Raw genomic sequence first — 23,302 nt, forward strand, 5'->3', positions numbered from 1 at the left:
CTGTGTGCAGACTCTTCCAAAACGCAGATGTGAATCTCGGATCTCTGTCTGACACAATAGACACTGGTATGCCATGCAGTCTAACAATCTCTCTGATGTAAAGCTCTGCATACTGTGTCAAAGTATAAGTAGTCTTCACCGGCAAGAAATGAGCTGACTTGGTGAGTCTATCCACAATCACCCAAATCGCTGTGCAACCTCTGGCACTCCTCGGTAAGCCAACCACAAAGTCCATCGTAATATTCTCCCATTTCCATTCCGGAATTGGAAGAGGTCTAAGAAGTCCTGCTGGACGCTGATGCTCTGCCTTGACTTGCTGGCAAGTCAAGCACTCTGACACCACTCTCCCGATGTCACTCTTCATCCCGGGCCACCAATACAATAACTGTAAGTCTCGGTACATCTTCGTACTTCCGGGGTGAATGGAGTACGGAGATGCATGAGCCTCTGCTAGAATCTCGGCTCTCAACTGATCAACGTTCGGTACCCACATCCTGCCGCGGTACTGAACGATCCCATCCACAACTGAATACAAAAGGTCACCCTTGGCCTCATCTCTCTGTCTCCATCGCTGTAGCTCCTCATCAGTAGGCTGTCCGTCTCTGATCCGATCTCGAAGAATCGGCTGCACTATCAATACTGACAACCTCGGAGCCTGACCACTTGAATACACCTCCAAATCAAATCTCTGAATCTCACTCTGCAGTGGTAACTGTACTGTCAAACTGGGTAATACGGAGGACTTCCGACTCAAAGCGTCGGCCACTACATTAGCCTTACCCGGATGGTAGCTAATGTCACAATCATAATCCTTAACAAGCTCAAGCCATCTGCGCTGCCTCATGTTCAACTCCTTCTGGGTGAAGAAGTACTTGAGGCTCTTGTGATCGGTGAAAATCTTGCACTTCTCGCCGTAAAGATAGTGCCTCCAGATTTTCAACGCAAATACCACTGCTGCAAGCTCCAAATCATGCGTCGGATAGTTCTGCTCATGAATCTTCAACTGTCGCGACGCATATGCGATAACTCTGCCACTCTGCATAAGTACTGCGCCCAAACCAAGCTTGGACGCGTCGGTGTACACCACTAACTCCTCATGTGGCACTGTCATAGCTAACACAGGTGCTGAAGTAAGTGCATCCTTCAGTTGATCAAAGCTCCTCTGACAATCTGGACTCCAAATATACTTCGCGTTCTTCTTGGTTAAGGAAGTCAAAGGTACTGCAATAGAGGAAAAACCCTTGATGAACTTCCTATAGTATCCTGCTAAACCCAAGAAGCTGCGAATCTCCGAAGCATTCTTTGGAATCCCCCAATCCCTCACTGCCTGCACCTTGGACTGATCCACTGCAATCCCATCCCTAGAAATAATGTGGCCTAGAAACGCCACCTGCTCCAACCAAAACTCACACTTACTGAACTTTGCAAACAGTCGATGCTCCCTCAAAGTCTGCAAGGCTGTATGCAAATGTTGTATATGCTCCTCAATGCTCCTCGAGTAGATCAATATGTCATCAATGAATACAATGACAAACTGATCTAGATACGGCTGGAAGACACGATGCATGAGATCCATAAAAACTGCTGGAGCATTGGTCAACCCAAAGGGCATCACCAAGAACTCATAGTGTCCATATCGTGTCCTAAAGGCAGTCTTAGACACGTCTGAATCTCTGACTCTCAGCTGATGGTAACCAGATCGCAGATCGATCTTAGAGAATACCGAAGCTCCCTGCAACTGATCGAATAAATCCTCTATCCTCGGTAGTGGATACTTATTCTTCACTGTGACTCTGTTGAGCTCTCGGTAGTCGATGCACAATCTCATGCTACCGTCCTTCTTCTTTACAAACAACACTGGAGCTCCCCATGGAGAAAAACTAGGACGAACAAAGCCCTTCTCCAACAGCTCCTGAATCTGCTCCTTCAACTCTCTCATCTCTGTAGGAGCAAGTCGATACGGTGCCTTAGAGATAGGCATAGTATCTGGCAACAACTCAATACTGAACTCCACCTCTCTCACTGGTGGAACTCCTGCAACATCGTCAGGAAAAACATCTGGATAGTCACGTACCACCTCTATATCTGATAAAGATCTGCTAGAAACGTCTGAGGTAGTGACCACACTAGCAAGAAAGCCCTGACATCCATGGCGCAATAATTTCCTCGCACGAACAAGTGATATCATCTGAGGAATACTGCTAGACTGAGATGCAAAGAAAGTAAACATCTCACCTCCTGCTGGCTTCACTGACACTGTCCTACGTCGGAAATCAATCGAAGCTCCATTAACTGATAGCCAGTCCATACCCAAAATCAAGTCAAACCCAGTCAATGGAAGAACCACTAGATCTGCTCGAATGGAGTGTCCCTGCAACTCCAATTCCAGATCCCTGATGACACTAGTGGTAGTGATAGTCTGTCCGGATGGCATGGTAACATCGTAACCACAGTCGACAACCTCCGGTGTAATGCCTATCCGTCTGATAAAATCTCGGGAGATAAACGAATGCGTGGCTCCTGAATCTAGCAACGCAAACGTGGAGTTGCCTCCAACTAGAATTCTCCCTGCACGCAGAAGATTCCCAACAATTCATACCACTACGCTCCCAAGGTTAAAACACTACAATCCTTAATTCTAATCACAAAGAAACAAAATTCTTATTCTAGCATGCTGATAGTTAAACTCAAGTAACAGGCATTCAGATATAATCGCAATAAACAAAAGCAAAGAATTGAAAAAGTTCTAGGGGTTAGGTATACCAGTGATCAAGGAGGTATCTGGGTCTGCCTCCTCTGCCTGCATCACATATACTCGCCCACTGACGTTCTGCCTCTGCGGGCAGTTGGCAATCTGATGCCCCGGCTCTTTGCAACGATAGCAGACTCCTGCTCCCATAAGACACTGCCCGGAATGCATCTTCTGACACTTCGGACATACTGGATATCTCCCTGGAGTAGGGGCCCCGCCCTTAGTCTGCTGCTGTGGCTTCCCCTGAGGCCTCTGCTGATTCGGGCCCTTAGATGGCCCTGTAAACTGCTTCTTCGCAGGAGGCTGCGAAGATGGTCGCTGATACCCCGTCTGCTGAAACTGCCTCTTACCCTGCTGCTCTCTCTGGATCTCTCTCCGACCCTCCTCGGAACGCAAGGCCTTACTGACTGCAGACTCATAAGTAAGTACGTCTGCCATGCGAACATCATGCTTGATATCCGCCTTCAAACCTTCCACAAACTGCCTCAACTTCTCTGGTGGACTATCAGAAATCATAGGCACAAAGCGACAGCCCCTCTCGAACTGTCTCACATACTCGACCACTGTCTTGTCCCCCTGACGGAGACTCATAAACTCCCGGATCATGCGACTGCGCACATCCTCAGTGAAGTACTTGGCGTAGAAGATACGCCTGAACTCGGTCCACGTCAGTGTAGGTAGATGGACTCCTCTAACTGCACCCTCCCACCAAAGGGCTGCATCTCCTCTCATCATGTACGTTGCACAGCTCACCCTGTCGGTGTCTGTGATCCCCATATAATCAAAGATGGACTCAAGAGAGCGAATCCATCCCTCAGCCACCAAAGGATCGGTGGTACCAACAAACTCCTTGGGCCCCTTCTTCTGGAACCTCTCAGCAACGTCCTCCTCATGGGACAGTCTGGGACGTGCAGCCTGCTGCTCCAACAGAGCAGTAATACCCGCCATCATATTAGCATTGGCCTGCTCCAATGCTGATAAATGATTCTGCGGAGGTGGCGGTGGAGGCGGAGGTGGAGGTGGAGGTGGAGGTCCCCCACGTCGGTTCACTGGTCTGGGAGGCATTCTGCACCACCACATATTACTTTACGTAAATCGCCATGCATAACTAAGTGGTTTAAAAGTAATGCTAACTTAAATTCAAAGAATTAAATCATGCTATAAACACTTAAAACTTACAGACCGGTAGCGTGAATTTCTGAGCTAGCATAGCAGTAATGACCCCTCCAAGGACCGTGCTCTGATACCAACTAAAACATCCTAGACTTATAAATTTCTAAAATGCGGAAAATTTAAAAATTTTTCTTTTTCTTTTAATTTTAAAATAAATACTAAGTAAAATATTTATATATATATATATATACATATATGCCCATACATATATGTACAACCATAAAAGAGATTTAAAATTTAATAAATAATTATGCAACATAAAAATAATTACTAAAACGTCTGAATCATGCAATACTTAAAATAATTCAAAACAATTTAATCAACAGTGCATACACTAAAAAGTTGCATAAAAATAATACTTAAATCTCAACACTGGAATAAAATCTTCAAATAAAATAGTGTTTAAAATATTCATGCATAGAACACTAGCACGATGCAGACTACGGTCACGGGGCCACTGCAGCTCCGCTCATACGTCCTCACCACCGGTAGGGGTAACCTGCTCCTCTACGTACTCACCTGCACCATATCAGTGTAGTGAGCCTAGAGGCCCAACATGCATACTAACAAGGGTTTAAAATAATTTAATACACTTTCATACATAATACTTAACCTATAAATGCATGAGCATGCCTCAAAAATATTAACATAAATGTTGCTTAAAGAAATCACTGAATTATACATAACATACATAATATCATACATACTTGAGTTGTTGAGCACTTATTTTCTTAATATCGAATGGTCCTATCCGTAAGTGTGACCCATACTTATAGTGCGACTGATCAGTCTAAGAAACCATCGTACGAGGCTGGTGGCGAACCACCCATACATAAATGGCAGAAACTGCCCATACATAAATGGCCACACTACTTAAATTTCCACCTAAAATATTTTATTTGCTCAACCATAGAACTTCAATCATAGCATAAAAATTGATTTCATGAATGCATGTACTTTAAATAAATTGTGTGTCCTTCATTTATATTTAATTTATTTTCTAATATCATATAAATATTCAAATAACTTTTCATGCATAAAATAATTAAATATAAACTCAGGACACATGAAATTTCTCATGGTTTGATTCAACTGCTGGCCCTAGACATACAAGCCCATTAACTTAAGACTTGGCCCATTAGTGTACTTAAGCCCATTAACAACTTTTCTAGGCCCAATAAATCAACCAAAGCCCATTAAGACTAACTTAGGCCCAATAACACTGTTCCTGTCCCAATGGGCCCAAAAGCCCAAAGACTGGCCCAATAACTTTCATGGGCCCTAAAGCCCATAAAAATTATTGGACTCACTTAAATAAATTAATTAAGCCCAAATAATTTAATCTTAGCCCAAAATAATTAAATTGAGCCCAATAAAATTTTAAGATTTAATTAGGCCCATTAACCCTTTAATTAAACTTAAAACTCTAAAATAAAAATACCCGAGCGCAACTAACTTAACCCGGACCCGGACCCAACTAACTTGACCCACGACTTAACTGACCCGACCCGGACCCAAGACCCGACCCGGAACTAACCCTAACACCTAACCCGTCTTCCCCCTTGTTCCTCTCGGCCGCATCCGCGAGCAGCAGCCCTTCCAGGGCTGCTGCCGCCCTGCTCCGGCCACCCCTGGCCGGAGCCCCGCCGCCCAGACGTAGCCCACGTCTGGGCGGTCCTAACCAGACCAAAACCTCGAACCCATGCAGCCCCAGGAGCCCAGCCCGAGCTCCCTTCCACGAACCCTATCTGCGCGCCTACAGGAGCCGATCTGCACCAGCTGGGTTTTCTGGGCTCGTTTGGCTCGAACCACTCGAGCCATTCGAGCCTAGACAACCCTCACACGACCTAGGGACCCTTGGACAGCAGTTGGACGCACCCATGGCATGAAAAAAACGTGAGCATGATCAAGAAACCAAGTAATCAAACGCAAACAACCATCACCGATTGAATTTTCTGAAACAAATTCTCAAAAGGGTTCGATGCAAACTCGACTCACACATAATACACTGATATGTCACGAAAGATAGAGAAGGAATCATGCCTTTCACCGTAGACGAATAGAAAAACCGAAAGCGAGACGATTCCGGGACGACGGGGCGACGACGATGAACTTTGGACCTTCAAGACCGAGACTATGGAGTTTTCTTGGGGATGACTGGCCGAAGAAGATGAATATTGAATGGGGTTGGCGGCTGAGCTTAGGGAATTCGTGGGTTTGGGTAGCTTAGGGTTAGTCTAGGTTTTTAGTTTTAAATAAAAAAATAGGTTTTAGGATAATGAAATAATAATTAAAAGTTTTAAATATAAAACATAAAATTTTAAAACTCTAAATAAAAGTTACAATCTGATAATTTAAATTAAAAAATACAAAAATCCCGAAATTACAAATTTAGGGAATTTTAAAAATACTAAAAAGTCAATATTTTGGCTTATTTTGAATAAAAATGGACTCCTAAAATTATATAAAATTAAATACTTAAATTTTTGAGATAATAAAACTCAAAATAATATTTTAGGGCTCTAAAAAGGCTCATAAAATAATTTGGGTGGAAAGTTGTCATCTCGTCCGTCCACGGTCCCGTCTACGCGATCAAAACAATTAATTAAAATACTAAAAATCATAAAAATCACTAATTATGGGTTAAATGCTTAAAAATAAATTAAATCATGCACAAATAATTCACATAATTATTTAACCCATAAATCTAAAATTTAAATAATTAAATATCCTAATTATGCATGCGGATTTACGTATTTAAAAAAATACCGGGTGTTACATTCGTCCTAGTGTATCTCCTTGGGGAGCTCCTGTTCTTTTTGTAAAGAAAAAGGATGGGCCGATGCGGCTGTGCATTGACTATCGGCAGCTGAATCGAGTCATTATGAAGAACAAGTATCCGTTGCCTCGTATTGATGACTTGTTTGATCAGCTGCAGGGCACGTCAGTTTACTCCAAGATTGACTTGAGATCTGAGTATCATCAGTTGAGAGTCCGTGATCAGGACGTAGCCAAGACTGCATTCCGTACTCGCTATGGGCATTACGAGTTTCTAGTAATGCCATTTGGTTTGACTAATGCGCCGGCTATATTCATGGATTTGATGAACCGTGTCTTCAGGGAGTATTTGGACAAGTTTTTCGTGGTCTTCATTGACGACATCTTGGTGTATTCGCGTAATACGAAAGAGCATGTTTCTCACTTGCGGTTGGTACTACAGACTCTTCGAGATGAGCAGTTGTACGCCAGGCTGAGCAAGTGTGAGTTCTGGATGGATAGAGTGGTCTTTCTTGGCCATATCATATCCAGGGAGGGGATTTCTGTTGATCCAAGCAAGATTGAAGCGGTACTTAATTGCTCGCGTCCGACGACAGTTGCTGAGATCCATAGTTTTCTGGGTCTAGCAGGGTATTATCGTCGCTTTATTCTGAACTTCTCTCAACTAGCTCGACCTTTGACGCAGCTTACCCGCAAGGGTGTGGATTTCGAGTGGTCCTCCGAGTGTGAGGAGAATTTCTATGAGCTTCGACGGCGGTTGACTTCTGCGCCGATGTTGGCATTATCGTCAGGATCTGGAGGGTATGTGGTTTACACGGATGCTTCTCTTCAGGGGTTAGGTTGTGTCCTGACTCAGAATGGGCATGTGATCGCATACGCTTCTAGACAGCTGAAGCTTCACGAGGACAACTATCCAGTCCATGATTTGGAGTTAGTAGCCATTGTGTTCGCTTTGAAGATCTGGCGTCATTATCTGTATGGCAAAAAATTTGAGATCTTCACCGATAATAAGAGTCTCAAGTATTTGTTCACTCAGGCGGAGTTGAACATGAGGCAGAGACGTTGGATGGACTTGCTTAAGGACTATGATTGCGAGATTAAGTACCATCCGGGAGCTGCTAATCTCACCGCTGATGCTTTGAGTTGCAAGGTGCGACTATCCGCACTTCAGACTTGTTCGATGTCTAGTGCGATCGGTGACTGTTGTATTTCAGGTTATACCTTCAAGCATAAGAAAGGTATGCAGAGTATCCAGATGTTTGCGATATTATCTGAGCCAGCTTTGTATTCGTGGATCCAAGATGCTCAAATGTCTGATTCGAAGACCCAGCGTTTAGCTCGTCTAGCTAACGAGGGTAGCTCGTCTGGATTTCATTATCAGTCAGATGGCTTTCTGTGTTTGTCTGGTAGGCTTGTGATTCCGCAGGATGAAGAGTTGCGAGAGGAGATTTTGTCTCAGGCACATCGCACTAAGTTGAGTATTCATCCTGGGAGCAACAAGATGTACAAGGATCTACGTACTCGTTTCTGGTGGAAGGGAATGAAACGTAGTGTTTATCAGTTTGTTTCGAGATGTTTGGTGTGTCAACAGGTCAAGGCAGAGCACCGACGACCTGGAGGATTGCTTCACAGTCTGCCTATTTCTTAATGGAAATGGGAGTTTATCACAATGGACTTTGTGACCCATTTGTCGGTATCCCCGAGGAACTGTGATGCTATCTGGGTTGTGGTGGACCGACTCACCAAGTCAGCGTATTTCATTGCCTATAGCCGAGAGTACTCTGTGGATCGCATGGCACGGATGTACATTCAGGAGATCGTTCGACTTCATGGAGTGCCTGTGAGCATTGTCAGCGATCGGGACCCCAGGTTCACTTCTAGATTCTGGAGGAGTGTTCATCGTGCGATGGGTACTACTCTCAGTTTGAGTACTGCCTATCATCCGGAGAGTAATGGTCAGTCAGAGCGCACTATCCGTACTTTGGAGGATATGCTTAGAGCGTGCGTCATGGATTTTGGTTCAGCCTGGCAGGATCATTTGCCGTTGATCGAGTTCGCGTACAACAATAGCTATCATACTAGCATTGGGATGGCACCTTTTGAGGCATTGTACGAACGACGTTGTCGTACTCCACTTTTCTGGGAAGAAGTGGGGGAGAGACAGGCTGAGGGATCGGAGTTTATCCAGCAGGCGATAGACATTGTTGATCAGATCAAGAAACGGATTAAGACTACACAGGATCGTCAGGCCAGCTATGCTAATATCAAGCGTAGGCCTTTGCACTTCGATGTCGGGGAGAAAGTGTTTCTGAGAGTGTCACCTTTCCGCAAGATTCTCAGATTTGGCCTTAAGGGCAAGTTGTCTCCCAGGTTTATCGGTCCGTTTGAGATCTTGGAGTGCATTGGCGATTTGGCTTATCGACTAGCTTTGCCACCGCATCTATCCAGTATTCACGACGTGTTTCACGTATCTCTGTTGCGACGGTATGTGGCGGATGAATCTCATATTCTGCAGCGGTCTGAGGTTCAGGTGAACAAGGATTTGACCTATGTTGAGAAACCTATTCGTATCCTGGATTATAAGGATAAGTTTTTACGGAACAAAGTCATTCCTTTGGTTTTAGTTCAGTGGCAGCGCCGAGGCACTGAGGAAGCTACTTGGGAGCTTGAGGACAGGATGCGTGAAGACCATCCTAAGTTGTTTTGATTTCATTCTTAAGTTGTATTCAGTAGCAAACTCTGTAAACGTTTGATTTGAATAAAGAATGTTTCTGATTTCTGTATTGCATTCAGTACTTAAGATCTGATTTCGAGGACGAAATATCTTAAGTGGGGGAGAATGTAGTAGCCCGTACCCTAATTGAGTAATTAAAGGATTAATGCTAATTAAATAAGTTGGGTATCGGACGGATCGGAAGCTCCGAAGGCACGATCGGATGCTCCGAACAGGATCGAAAGCTCCGATGAGCGATCGAAGGCACCGATGATATTACGTCATTCATGACGTGTGGTTGGATCGGAAGCTCCGATCACCCTTATTCGGAGTCAACAAGTGATATTCTGACACGTGGCAGATCAGGATCTTCGGAAGCTCCGATGGCAGGATCGGACGTTTCGATCGAGGTTCGGACGTTCCGATCAAGGATCGGAAGTTTCGATCGTTGTCTATAAATAGAAGGCCGAGTCTTCACTTTCATTTGCCAATTCTGAGAATCCCTCTCTATTCCAGGCATATTTGAGTAGTTCTAATCTTCCTAGGCTTGACCCGAGAGTCGTCGAGGCGTTCGGTAGTCGTAGCGGAGTTGTGCCCAAGTTCTGGAGGCATCGACATCAAAGGGCTAACGACGGATGAAGGTATAGTTTTTGCTTCCTATAAATATTTAGGAGTATGCAATAGCTTAGTTAAGGATTTTAGAGCGCTTTAATGATAGTAGTATCATTTGGCAGTGTAGAGCAGACTATAGGCGTGGACCTAGAGTTGGTAGAGCTTGCACTGATTTGAGGTACGAAAGTACTGTTCGAGATATCCTGACTGAGTATGCATGTATTATGTGACTGCATGGTTTATATGTCATTGATTTATGCTGCATTCATTTGCATACTGAGCTATCTCCTTCGAGATGTCTGTTAGTAGGTTTTTTCCCTATCCTGTTAGTGGTTGAACTTCCATCGATTTGGGTCCGGCATATCCACTGGTATTATGGTATGGGAGCCACCTCCTGAAGCGATGGCACAGCGTGCTACATACCAGGGCCCGGTCTGTCTCTGTTATCTGATTCTTGACCTCGAGTTTATAGGGAGTTCACTTTTCATGCATGTATACTCATACTCTCGTACTGAGCGTTTTATGCTCACGTCTCGTACTCTGTGTTTCTAGACACCCTATTCCATGAGGCAGGTTTGCGATTGGACGAGGAGGGTGGATCCAGGAGGGGCTAGTCAGTGGTTGACCAGCTGGAGCTTCGTCTAGGTTTTATTTCTGTTGTTTTGAGGTTGATACAGCTATTCGATTTGGTTGTATTATATTTGGATAATTACAGATTCCTTTACTTGGGATTGTATAATGTTTATTGGTTTCCGCAGTTTTATTCTGATATCTGTTTAATTAAGTTAATTGCATGCCTAAGTTCTGTTTAGTAGGTGATTCGGGTAAGGGTCACTACAAGAAAGCTGTGCTGGAGAATCTTAGAGATGACTATTATACCCACAAATGAGATGCAGAAGAGTAGATAAACTAGATTGTGAATTAAGTGTGATCTTCACAGGTGAAAAATACAACATAGTTGTAGTGACCCGCACTGTGATCACTTGCTAATCAAACTAAGCATGCAATAATCTTAATAAAAACATAATCAGGTTAAACTGCGAAAACTGATAAAGTTATACAATCCCAAAAGAAGAAAATATTTATTTTGAAAAACTTCCATAATATAAAATCAAGACAAGCTTGATCAAAAGAGATGATATGCATATCAGTTATTATAAATATATTGTCTTAGTTGATTTATTTTCCTCCAATCAACTATGAAGACAGATGATTTTAAGAATAAACGCGTTAATATTTGGGGATATTTACAGCATATTGTGTAATATATTATGCCAACTGATTATATGTTGTGCGCGAAAAATGCACTACATTAAATATCTCAAAGAGATTGTAAATATGTTGAAAATAATTTGGATCTTATGATTTTGTATTTTGAACTATGAGGTTTTTATGACACAAATTCTCATTTGTTAACATTGTAAAACAATGTTTTTAACATTAAGGGGGAAAAAATAGAAGCTACAAGAATATTTTTGAGATCGCTCCTAATAAAAAAGAAAGTGAACATAATGTTCAAAGTTTAAATCTCAAAATATATTGTTTGATCTTGTGTGTAAGATCGTTTATACTATTTAGCTTCATTTATGTTCATGTTGAACAATGTATATAAATTGTCTTTAGTGACGAAGAACTCCTTTAAAAAAAAAAGTAATATCTCAACGTGAAAAAAATAATGGAGTCTGGTCGTTATGAAAGAAATCGATATCCTGCAGGACCATATCTTATATTACTTGCAAATAAATAAAAAAAGGATGCTAGAAACGTGAACGACCAATTATTTCAATGAATTCAATTTGGATTATGTTATTCATGAAGAATAACAAGTATATTAAAATATGAGATTGCACACATTATTTGGGATCGAAATGATATAATCATTAATGTGTTTTTGCTATTATGCAAAATAATGACTATTTTGAACTACAATTTTGTAGAGATTTAGCCAAAGTTGTACTCTTTTTCCCTTATCTATGATTTTTTTCACGTGATTTTTCATAAAAAGGTTTTTAATGAGTCAATTGACAAATATCTATAGATGTCGTACTCTTTTTCCTTCACTAGAATTTTGTCACACTTGATTTTTTTCTAATAAGGTTTTAATGAGACGCATCTATCGTCGGAAAGACATCCAAAGAAAGTATCTATTGTCGTAGTTTTTATTCCTTCGTTCAGATTTTTTTCACTGAGTTTTACTTTCAAGGTTTTAACGAGGTAGCTCTTGAGTCCCCATGAAGTTTTCAAGCATCCATCTTGCCAAATTAAGATTTTGAAGAATCTGTTGCCGAGAAAATAATCATATAACAGAGAATGTTATAAATATATTGTTATTATAGATTATCATCTTTATCTTTGTAGATTTGAAAGATTTGTAACTATTCAAGATAAATATGCCAAGATAATATCTATAAATATGTATTCTATTATTTTTTTCTTACAAATAGGGGTGATTGAATTCAATAAAATTAAATCTGAGTATTGACTCATAAATTTTCTTTTGTTTCATAAATTCTCTCTACTCGTCTTTCTATTTCTCTCAAGATTTATAACACTAAAAATATTATGAAAAAAGGATGGCATGAATCAGAAAAGAAGTATGATAAAAATGATTGGCGACAACTATGAAATATTAAGTTTTTATAAGTATACAATGTCAAAATTATAATTAAAAACTCCGTGACCAGTACTACAAAAAAATCATAGATTTAGCCACGGTTTTGTCTAAACCGTGGCTAATAATAGCCACGGTTTTTTTAAAACCGTTGCTAAGTAACCACAGTAAAAAAATCGTGGCTATTTTTAGCCACGGTTTAAATAAAACCGTTGTTAAAATTAGCCACGGTTCTAAAAACCCGTTGCTATTTAACCACGATTTTTAAAACCGTGGTTATTTAACCACGGTTTGTACAAAACCGTTGCTAAATTTAACTGGCTAATTTACATGATATATTACGTCACTTGTTTCTTTTTTTCTATCGTTTTCTACCATTTTTTCTCTTTTCTATCATAAAAAAACCTTTCTCCTAGTCTATGCCGGCCTGCGACATTTAATTACATGATATATATCCTCAATTAAAAAAACCGTGGCTAACATCTATATAATTATTTTAAATTATCGAGTAATTAACATTTGTGTAAAAAAAGTGAACTTAACATTATCTCGTAAAAGAATGTTGACGTTATAAATAGTGTAGAGTGGATCAACACATTAAGAAAATAATTTCCACCTTCGTTTTTCAGCTTCGTTTGGATGTATTTTTTTAAAAAACTTATATCCTTAAATCTTCATTAATATTCATTTTTTAAAAAATAAATTACATTAAAAACTCGAAACAAATCAATACAAGTATGAATATTTAATTTTTATCTTATAAATTGATAATGTTACTCTTTAATTGATTAAATATATATTTGATAAATTCATTAATAATTTCAATTTCTAAATTGATTATCTAAAATATCTATTACTCAAAAAATTATAAATAATTACATATATATCATTAATATAAAAAATTATAAAATAATTACATAATAAGAAAGTTAATTTATATTAGGTATGTGTTAACATTTTTAGAATGATTTAAAAACCTACTAAACAATAAGAAAGGATAATATTGCCTGTATATATAATAAAAAATAAAATGAAGAGTGATTAGTATATTTTAGAATGTAAATAATAATTTCCTAATTATTATAATAATAATAATTATTATTATTATAAACAAGTTGTTCAAAAAAAAATACTTAGCGAATATATTATTGTTGTTGAATAATTATTTTATATAATTATTGTCAAAATTATTATTACAAACATTTAATTATTATTATTATTTTTGTTGTTGTTATTATTATTATTATTATTATTATTATTATTATTCCTAATTTATTTAATGAAAATTCATGTACTAAACTGTAAAAAATATTTTTAATGAATGTTTCACTGTATTTATTATTTTATGAATATAAAAAATATTATTCTAATATAATCAAATTTTTTTTAAGGTATTACATTAAAAAAAATATTACATAATTTTTATTATAATTAGGAAATTTATATTTATATTTTATTGTTAAAACACTTCATTATTACATTACATATGTTATTATAAATATTATTCGGTAAGTTGATCGTTTGTATCATTTTAAATTGATATAGCTGTGTTACTGTAAGATTCTGATGTTAATTATTATGTAATTTGATATAATTAAAATAATTATTGAGATTTTATATTAAAATATATATTTATGTCAAATAAATTGCAAATTTGTTTTTTTTTAAAGAATTAAACGTGGAAAAGCTGTGTTTTAGTGGAAGAGTCGATGCTAGTGTCCGAGTGGGATAACAACGGCCACATTTATTTTTCTCTCTTGACTCACTGTCTTCTTCCTTCCTTCCTTCTTTCCTTTCTTTTTCTTTTCATCCACAATTTCTGGGACTTTGACCGCCGCTATCTCCACCATCGAGTATCCATTTTCAAAACCGAGAGCATTTCCAGAATACTCTCGATGAGGGCTATCCGTTACTACCCATTTTCTTAACTTTTAAGCTCGTTTCGTCGGAGCTATTTTTTCAGGCGCCGCCGTCCGCCGCCCTACCGTCGCAGGCCGCCGCATAGACTAGGAGAACGGTTTTTTAGGTTGGTTGGAGCTCTATTTCAAATCCTTGAGGTATATTTAAAAAATTAGGGTTTCGATTTTCGGGATTTTTGATTAATTCGAATTGTATGATTGATATGTGTTTAACGTTGTAGATGCTATATTTGAGCCGATTGGAGGTATATCGAGTAAAGGATTAAAATGTTGTGACTGGGAGCTGTAATTCATAATTGTCAGAACATTGAAAATTAGTTTCTTTACGGTTGGAAGTTGGAGTTTTTGCATATAATTCGTCACAGATGAAGATTATCGAGTAAAGGATTAAAATGTTGTGGTTCTCAATGACTTTCAGGGCTCTTCACTAGGAACAAAATAAAATTTTCTACGTCATTTACAAATTTGAATGCACTTACTAAATCATTCACGCACAATTTGATGAATTCGGTTGGTTTGTATAGATACATGTGCTACTGTATTTTGTAACTTTTTTTTAAATTTTAGGATGGTTTTCTTAGATATTATTGTATTTTTTTTCCAGCTTTACGATCTCAGTCCGACTGAATCAGTTTGTATCTTTGAAGCCTCTGAACTAAATAAAGACGTATGGTGTTGTTATTTTTCTTTAATTTGTTTGCTAATTTTTACATCTAATTTTTTGATCTATTTTTGTCAATAGTGGACGTTTGGGACTTTTTCACTCCTAGGACTTCAAATAATATTTTAAATCTCATAAAAATCTCATAAAATATTTTAGGTGAAAATCTAATATCTCGTCCGTCCACGGTCCCTTCTACGCGATAAAATCAATTAATTACTCAAAATCTAAAAATTCAATAATTGTGTGTTAATTGCAAAAATAATTTAAACCATGCACATAAATCACATAATAACACATAAATATCATTTAACCCACATTTTTAAATTTTTAAAATAATTATTTTTCCTAATTATGCATGCGAATTTACGTATTAAAATACCGGGTGCTACATTTTATGTCTAGCTATTATAAATAAGTGAAAATTAGGGGATAAAAACATGATGCAATGTGAAGTTGAAGATGAATATTTTATTCATTCTATACAATTTACGGTAGATATTCAATTTAATCATTTATTTATTTTTGTACTTTGCATAGTGATGGTGAATTGGTGATATTGATTGCAATAAAATTATTTTTCTGAAAAAATTGTAAAGTACATCGATGACTAAATATTTTTCTGAAAAAATTGTAAAGTACATCGATGACTATATTTAGGTAGTATTTAGGAGAGTTTCTAGAAAGCACTTTTCAGTTTCTCATTAACAAAATTTCATAAAATTGCAAAATTTTGTTAATGAAAAGCTGAAAAGTGCTTCCTAAATACTATTCCAAACACTACCTTAATATAATTACAACTTATAAATAATATCTCATACACACAGCGTGTGTGTCTGGGTCGCTAGCATAAGATAAATGTTGAGGTGTCAATAAGGTGATAGTGTAGGTCCGTGCTGAAATTAGACGCATAAGATAAGAGTTTTTTTTTTTTTTTTTTTTTTGACGGGATGTATAAGATAAGAGTTACTGGTACCCCAAGTGCATATTTCTCCCCAAAATATCAAGTTTGGATTCCCACTTACCATGGTCCGGTCTAGCGATCGAGCTCGTATCTAAGTTGGGGAAAAATGAAACCCCCTAATTTCGTTTTCTGCGCTTATTTCATTTCTGTGGTGGAGGAAAGCAGGGGGACCTTACCTTGTAGTTTCAGAATCTGAGGACCTCGTATTTCAATATATAAATATGTGTCTTTGGTAAATTTTGAAGGAAAAATTTGGGCTTATGGCCTCGGCCACTTTCTCCGGCAAAGGATCCATTGTCGGCGGCGGAGATGAAGTGTACGTAGCAGCCGTGCCACTGAGAGTGTCGAATGGCCCAGCCCAGTTGCTCATGTCTGCTGCTTACTCTCTCAATTTGTGGGATCTGAAGCATTTCATGGTTATCATTAAACAATCTGCCACTCATCAGGTATTTATTCTCCGTCAATTTCCTTTTCTTATTCATGAATCATGGTTCAGGTCGGCCATGGAAGTTACTTGTTGTTTTTGTAGGCTTTTGTTTATGATTTTCAACCAGAGGATCCTGAAAATATATTAGTGGCGCTTGCAGCATTATCCGGTAGTAAAGTTCCTGGTGAGCCTCTAATGTCAATCTTTGTTTTTTGTTTAATCTTTAATTCTTGTATCTCTTGATTGTTTCTATTCTATTTCTGGTTTCAAGTTTATATTTGTGTTTTTCTATGGAGTAAGAAGTAATTTATTTTCTTGAAGTGAATGGTTTTATTATTTGATACTTGCCAGAATTTTTTAGGGCTAAACTTGTGATGGACAAAATGACCTACAACTCTAAAGTTTTAAGAATGATCTATTTGTAATTCATCAAATACTATTATTCAGATTAATGTTAAGCTCTTGATTCTGCCTAAATATGTACACACATCACCTTAGTGGTAATCAGGTCCATATGACAGTCAGTCCTTGAATGTGGACGTTCTAGTGAATTTGAATTGAAGGCTTCTCGGGATGCAGATTATGTAATCAAGAATGAACATAAGTGAGGTGTCAAAATGGGCTAGGCCCGACAGGTTGGCCCGCTCCGTCATACAAAATAGGTGAGTTGGGTTGGAAATTTCCCAACCCGCTTAAAAGGTGGGCCGACACGCCTCGCGCCGTCCTGCCTAATGGTGGGTTATGGGTTACATGTCAGCCCGCCGGAGTTGGCCGTCCTACCACCTAAAATAGGTGGGTTGGGTTGGTATTTTCCAACCCGCCTAAAAGGTAGGCCCGCCCGCTCGCCCCGCCTAATGGTGGTTGCGATGGGTTTATGGGTCGCCTCACCCCGCTAGCCCGTTTTGACACCTCCAATTACATTAGTTTAACCGCTAAACCTCGTTTTTTCTTCTCAATCTAGCATAAGATGTTTATCCCAGTAATTATGCAAAATTCCAAATGTTAAATTGGATTCTGCAAATATTGAATATAAATTTGCAATCATTAATGATGCGTGAATCGTAATTGCATTTGTATCCTGTGTTAAAGTGGGTAAAACCCTTTATGAAAATTACTGAAATAAGAATCATGTGTGTTTGAAATATTGAGCTGCAATCCATTGTGGATATTTTTCTTTGCGATTTATGTGTTTCTTAAACGAATATGCATAAATTTATTCCAGAGTTGTAATTCCAAAAGGTCAAATAAATTATTTTGAATGCAACCAAATATAAATCGGTGTCTCTTTCTCCTCCTTTTTAGCACAATTTCTACTTCAATATTTTTGAATATTTGTGGGAGTTATAAAACAAAGAAAAGTAAACGCATTTGCATAGTTTCTTTCTTGCATGGTGCCATGGTGCATAAAACACATGGGTGGTAATAAAAAATTTGTATCTAGTACCTAAAAAAAATAAAAAAAAAATTGTTTCTAGGGTTTTCAGTCAATAAATTAAAATACAGGAAGTTTTTAGGTCATTAATTTTTCGGAAGTTTTTAGCAAGTTTAGCATAAAAAAGGGGAGTATATACAATTTTCCTTGACACATGGTGTCTACTTCTGTATAATCATAACCAGTTTCCAGCTATTATTGTGATATGAATGTTGTGAATCAAAATTAATGTGCAGTACAGCAGTAGGTTGCTCTATTATTTGTTGAATGATAATTTTAAATAGCAATTAACTAATAAAGATGTTAGATATCTAATTTTATTGTACAATAACATCACTCTCACGTGTAACTATATTCTTTACGAAAATTGGAAATGATGGCGGTACTACGAGAATTCTCTCTCGTTCACTAAAGTTTAAAATCTCGGTGAAAATGCTGGAATTCTTTCTCTATGCTAGTTTCTTATGCGTTTGTTTCATTATGGATATTTTTCTTATGATATCATAAATTGGTATCACAGTCTGAGTTGTTCCTCTTTCCATCTTATGCAATTAGAGCGAAAGCAGAAGGGTATACTGTTCCTTTTATTTCTTGTACTTACATGTTATTGCTTGTGTCTAATATGTCAAAATCAATCTTTCATAGGAGTTATACAAGTGAGAAAGATTGGAAAACTCCCAACGAAAAAATGCCGCTTTGTTGGATTCTCAAGAGTAAATGCTGTAGAGGCTGCCCTCAGATTTAATGAAGGATGGGAGACTGAGCTAAAGATTGGGTTTCATGATTGCAGAGATTATTGCCAAGGTGAATTTCTCTTGACATGATATGGCAACCTATAGTTCTTATCAGTTGCAACAATAAATTTTAAAAGTAGGTTTCATTTGTGAATTTTATCAATGGCGGTGCTAGAAACTTTACATATGGCTAGTATTTAGGTCCTAGAGGTGTATTGCGGAAGTCTAAGCGGAGGGTGCCGATCTAGAATCCCTTTAAATATGCGGTGGCTGTTATTTCCTTTCAGGATAGGAGTTGAAAACCTTAAACCTAATAACATTTGGTTTGGAAAAATCACTTTGGTTATATAGTTTCTTGACTCACATTTATGAAAAAGACGATCTAAACAATAAATCAAACGAACTGAATCAAAACTTCGGTTTGGTTTGATTTTAAACCAAATTTGATCCTTAAAACATTTTTTTGGTTATAATTTAATTTAATTATGTAATCAAGGCTGGCGCTCTCACACTATTCTCTCATAAGTTTAAGGATGCTTACAACATCGTAATTTGTGTAACTTACATACATGATGATGGTTAATTGTGTATGATTTGGTGATGGGATGTGCAAGTGCAGAAGAGTTTTCCTAAAAGATATTCAGTGCTCAGGATTGTTCTAGAAATACCAAGCCTTTAATAGTTCCTGAGAATCTTTTGAAAATTTCCAAGGTTTTCCAAAAGATTTATAGAAAGTTTTAAGTTGCACTAAAATCTTCTATATTATTCTAGAACCTTCCAGGTGTTTTTTCATGATTCTAGAATGTTCTAGAAACTTTTTTAATGCTCTAGATAATTTTTTTTTGTGATTTATAAAGCTCTAGAATTGTGCATTTCAATTTCACGCTCCTCCTTAATGGACATTTTGGCAACTCCAACCCTTTCACAAGTAACTCAAACTTGGCGAAGCAATGGGAAAGAATCCTTTGTTTCAGAACTAGACCAATCACTAAATGTTAGATACCACTCTGTCCCAGAAGCTAAGACAAACAAAGAAATGGAGCCCAAGCATTCCAAGATGGAAGAACAACTGGAAGACGTATTCAGAAAAGATTGTGAAAGCATAGGTTAGTTACTTCACAACATGATTAGAGTTACCGAAAATTGTGATCATGTTGTGAAGTATCTCGACCCGTGTTTTTTGGTGTGGCCCCTTCAGATACACTTTTTAGGCCCAAATCCCTTATTCCCAATAAAGTTTGGAGCCTTCAACCCAATTGCCTGGCATTATTTTTTACCCCGCCTTTTAGATCATCTCCATTTTGCCTCTCCAGTCTCTGTGGTGATTCTGGCCATTCGGTCTATTATTGGATTATAAAAACTTGCATGTTTCATCCTTGATGCTTTTTCGTTGTACCGTTGGCCTTTTATTTTTGAAATTTTTTGCAAGATTTGTGCGGAGTTAGGGGAAATTGAAAGCCTCCATTTTGGGTTTTCAATAATCTTGTTGGTTTCGTTCATTTTATATCTAATTCGTTAGCCACATAAAATTAAGAGGATTATAATTTTACAGTTAGAGCAGCATAACTAAGAATTTGTCTGTTAAGTTTAATTTGTTTTGAGATTTTGTTTAATCAACTTGATCGTTGGTTTTGTTTATGATTTTGTTCATGCTTTCATGATTTCAACACTCAAGTTCTTGCCATGGACTGTTAGCCTATGTCCTTTTATATGGTAAATGGAATTTTAAATAAAAAAAAATAAAAAAGAAAGATTTGGAAAGTCAATTTAATAGGATTGGTTGGGGTGTTTAGAAAGGGGTTGAATAAACTCCCCTTAAAATTTTATCTCTTCGAATGTGAAACTGAGTGCAGTTGAGGTAAGCAACTGAACTCTCCCTTCTCGGCTGTCTGTATCAGTTGACCAACAAATATATAAGTTAGGTAAGCGGAAAAGGTCAACTGATAGATTGAACGCTTATAATTAAATGGCTAGAGAATGAGTAAACTGAAAGGAAACGAAGGCAAGATTTGTTTCTGGATGTTCGGAGACTCAACTTCTCCTACGTCACCTCTGGGAAGGTTTATACTATAAGATTTTGATTTATACACACACTTGTACAAACCCAATCCAATCTTATGACTATCATACTGCCTAAGTCGGAACTCCTAGCCTCAATTATACAAATACAGTCCTCGACTGATTTTGTTCCAACTTGATTGGTCAGTGCTCGACTGACTTACAAAGATGTGTTTACAACACTTTGAATGATCTTACAAATGATGTTACAATTCAACACGTAGCACAATTCAATCATTTACTAGATCTGATATAACTTGTAGCGTGTGCTAAGATTCTTCAATCAGTTTAGTAACTTCCGTTTGGAAGATTACCTACCTGTGATTTGATTCAAAAGAGGCTCCCGAATATCTCCCTTAGTCCGAACTGGTGTGTGCTATGTAAACAGGGGGGAGAGACTCAGGACCACATGGTTATTCGTTACCCGTTCTCTGGCTCCTTATGGAACCTTGTTCTCAAGGAATTGGGATTATCTTGGGTAATGACGAACTCAACAAAAGACCTTTATGCAACTGATTTAGGAGTTCGGCTTGGAGAGAAAGGGAAAGTTTTTTGGTTAATAGTGGTTCATTGCGTGTGTTGGTCGTTATGGTTGGAGAGGAACAGAAGAATTTTTGAAGATAGTGAAGAATCAGTGAAGGAAATTTGGGACAAGATCAAATTGACAGTATCCATGTGGGCCCACAAGGGTTCTAAATTTTAATCTTTGGCTATTTTAGACTTGTATAGGGATTGGAAATTAGCTTTGATTTAGTTTGATAACTGGGGTAGTTTGCTTTGGATAATAGTTACCCTCGGTGGACCACTAGTCCACTTTTTGTAAATCTTCTAATCTAATTTTATATATAAAATCATAGTTTCCTATCAAAAAAAACTGTTCTTGAAATGTATCTAGAGAGTGAGTGCGAGAGCCAGGGGATCCTCAACTGATCTTGGACCTCTATTACCTCTATTTATAGCTGATCTTCAATGGTCATAAAGTTCAAATCCCATAAGCTTCCAAATAAAGTAGCCGTTGCATTGTCATTGTCATTTAGCTCTGTTCATTTGCTGACATCCGTACATAAAGTGATGCGTGGTTACAGTGGCAGATTGTCAGTGTACGGGAAAGCTCTATCCAAAAGGTAGACTGCTAACACTGATGTCAACTGATCATTCCGAGAATGTTTGTAGACTGACTTGAATAATAAATACTTCGAGTATCTTCTGTCTGGCTCATTTCAGTTTCCCTTGACTGTCCAGTTTAGTAGATAGTTTTGTTTTGGGTAACTGTTCAGTCTTGGTCATGCATCCAATTTAGGTAGCGAATTAATCAGTTCACTAATTCGTCCAGTTGAGCATGGGTTCAGTTGATCTTCTTGACTGACTCAGTTGATCTTCATTCAGTTGTGAGTGTTCAGTCGAGTACGATACTACCATTTTAGTACGATACAATCTTTTTATTTTTGCCTTAGAGTATTTTGTATAACACCAAAACTTAATAATTGATTTCCCAACACAATTAGTCCATTTAGTTTTTGTTTTCTCTAAAATGTATACATTAAAGTAAAAAATATAATATCATTGAGATTATTTGATTATATCTACACACTCTTGTATATTTTTGTCTTTTTAAGTTATTCATTTGTATATTGGATTGAAATATTATTAATTATGATAATGTTAGATTTTATTATGTATTAGACGCATTAATTCTTTTAACTAACTTTTTTCCAAATAAATATTTATGATTTTTATATGGCTCACCCTTCTCTCTTGAAGTCTAGGAGCAGAGGACTTTTTCTGTAGCAACCACTTTTCAAGAATTATTTACTTACGCTTGATTTCTATTTTTGTGAATAATTTGTAATGTTTTACTATTTTTTGGAATGAATTTAAATGAATTGAGTGGGTAATCCATATCAATAATTTTGCATTTGAAAACAGTGTAGTGTGATTTGCCTAGCGTTTGGTTTTTGGTTCATCAGTTTTGATATGGTTAACCGCATCCTGGTGGTTCCGTGTTATTTGGGGTGTGACTAAATTCAACTCTTCCTCCGTGGAAGGACTGGTGGAATACCTGACAGGTGAGAAAGCTGTGCTGGAGAATCTTAGAGATGACTATTATACCCACAAATGAGATGCAGAAGAGTATTTACTTATCTTGTAATAATAACTTGGCAACAATTATAAATTTTCTCATTGATTGACTTTCATTAATTGCACCGTTGATTGTATTTCAAAGAGGTTTTTTTTTTTTTTTTTTTTTTTTTTTTTTTTTTGTACATACTCAATGGAGTCGAGGGGTTCCAGTTATCGAATCTCCGGGTACGACCATCTACTTGTGTTCTATTAGGTTTATTTTATTTTGTTTATTTTTTCACCATGTTCCATTAGGTTTTTACCGATGCAAATACGTGCTCATATGACAGGAGACCATGTGTTTGCATCTCCAGGATACAACACTACCTTAATTTCTATTGATAGTG

General features: G+C 37.7%; 1 protein-coding gene across 4 annotated transcripts; it reads left to right on the forward strand.

Annotated features, from left to right (window-relative positions):
- Positions 1 to 14,363: 14,363 nt before the first annotated feature.
- Positions 14,364 to 23,086, forward strand: LOC140879552 (uncharacterized). Of its 4 annotated transcripts, XM_073283307.1 has the most exons (6): positions 14,364 to 14,696; positions 15,163 to 15,225; positions 16,429 to 16,629; positions 16,713 to 16,794; positions 18,688 to 18,846; positions 22,802 to 23,086. In XM_073283307.1, the coding sequence occupies exons 3-6, from the start codon at positions 16,444 to 16,446 to the stop codon at positions 22,951 to 22,953; spliced, it is 579 nt and encodes a 192-aa protein (XP_073139408.1). In that variant the 5' UTR covers positions 14,364 to 14,696; positions 15,163 to 15,225; positions 16,429 to 16,443; the 3' UTR covers positions 22,954 to 23,086. The 4 variants fall into 4 exon arrangements, with proteins under 4 accessions (XP_073139408.1, XP_073139407.1, XP_073139409.1 ...); XM_073283306.1 differs by lacking the exon at positions 15,163 to 15,225; XM_073283308.1 differs by lacking the exon at positions 15,163 to 15,225 and having other exon boundaries at positions 22,880 to 23,086.
- Positions 23,087 to 23,302: the final 216 nt, after the last annotated feature.

Source organism: Henckelia pumila, chromosome 2 (assembly GCF_033568475.1).
Source record: "Henckelia pumila isolate YLH828 chromosome 2, ASM3356847v2, whole genome shotgun sequence".
NCBI lineage: Eukaryota > Viridiplantae > Streptophyta > Magnoliopsida > Lamiales > Gesneriaceae > Henckelia > Henckelia pumila.

Excerpts from the sequence above, each read along its gene's own strand:
- LOC140879552 (XM_073283307.1), top strand. The coding sequence starts at position 16,444 with ATGGCCTCGGCCACTTTCTCCGGCAAAGGATCCATTGTCGGCGGCGGA. Across the intron at positions 16,630-16,712 it reads AACAATCTGCCACTCATCAG|GCTTTTGTTTATGATTTTCA; the intron begins GTATTTATTCTC and ends TTGTTTTTGTAG. Across the intron at positions 18,847-22,801 it reads TTGCAGAGATTATTGCCAAG|TTTTGATATGGTTAACCGCA; the intron begins GTGAATTTCTCT and ends TTGGTTCATCAG.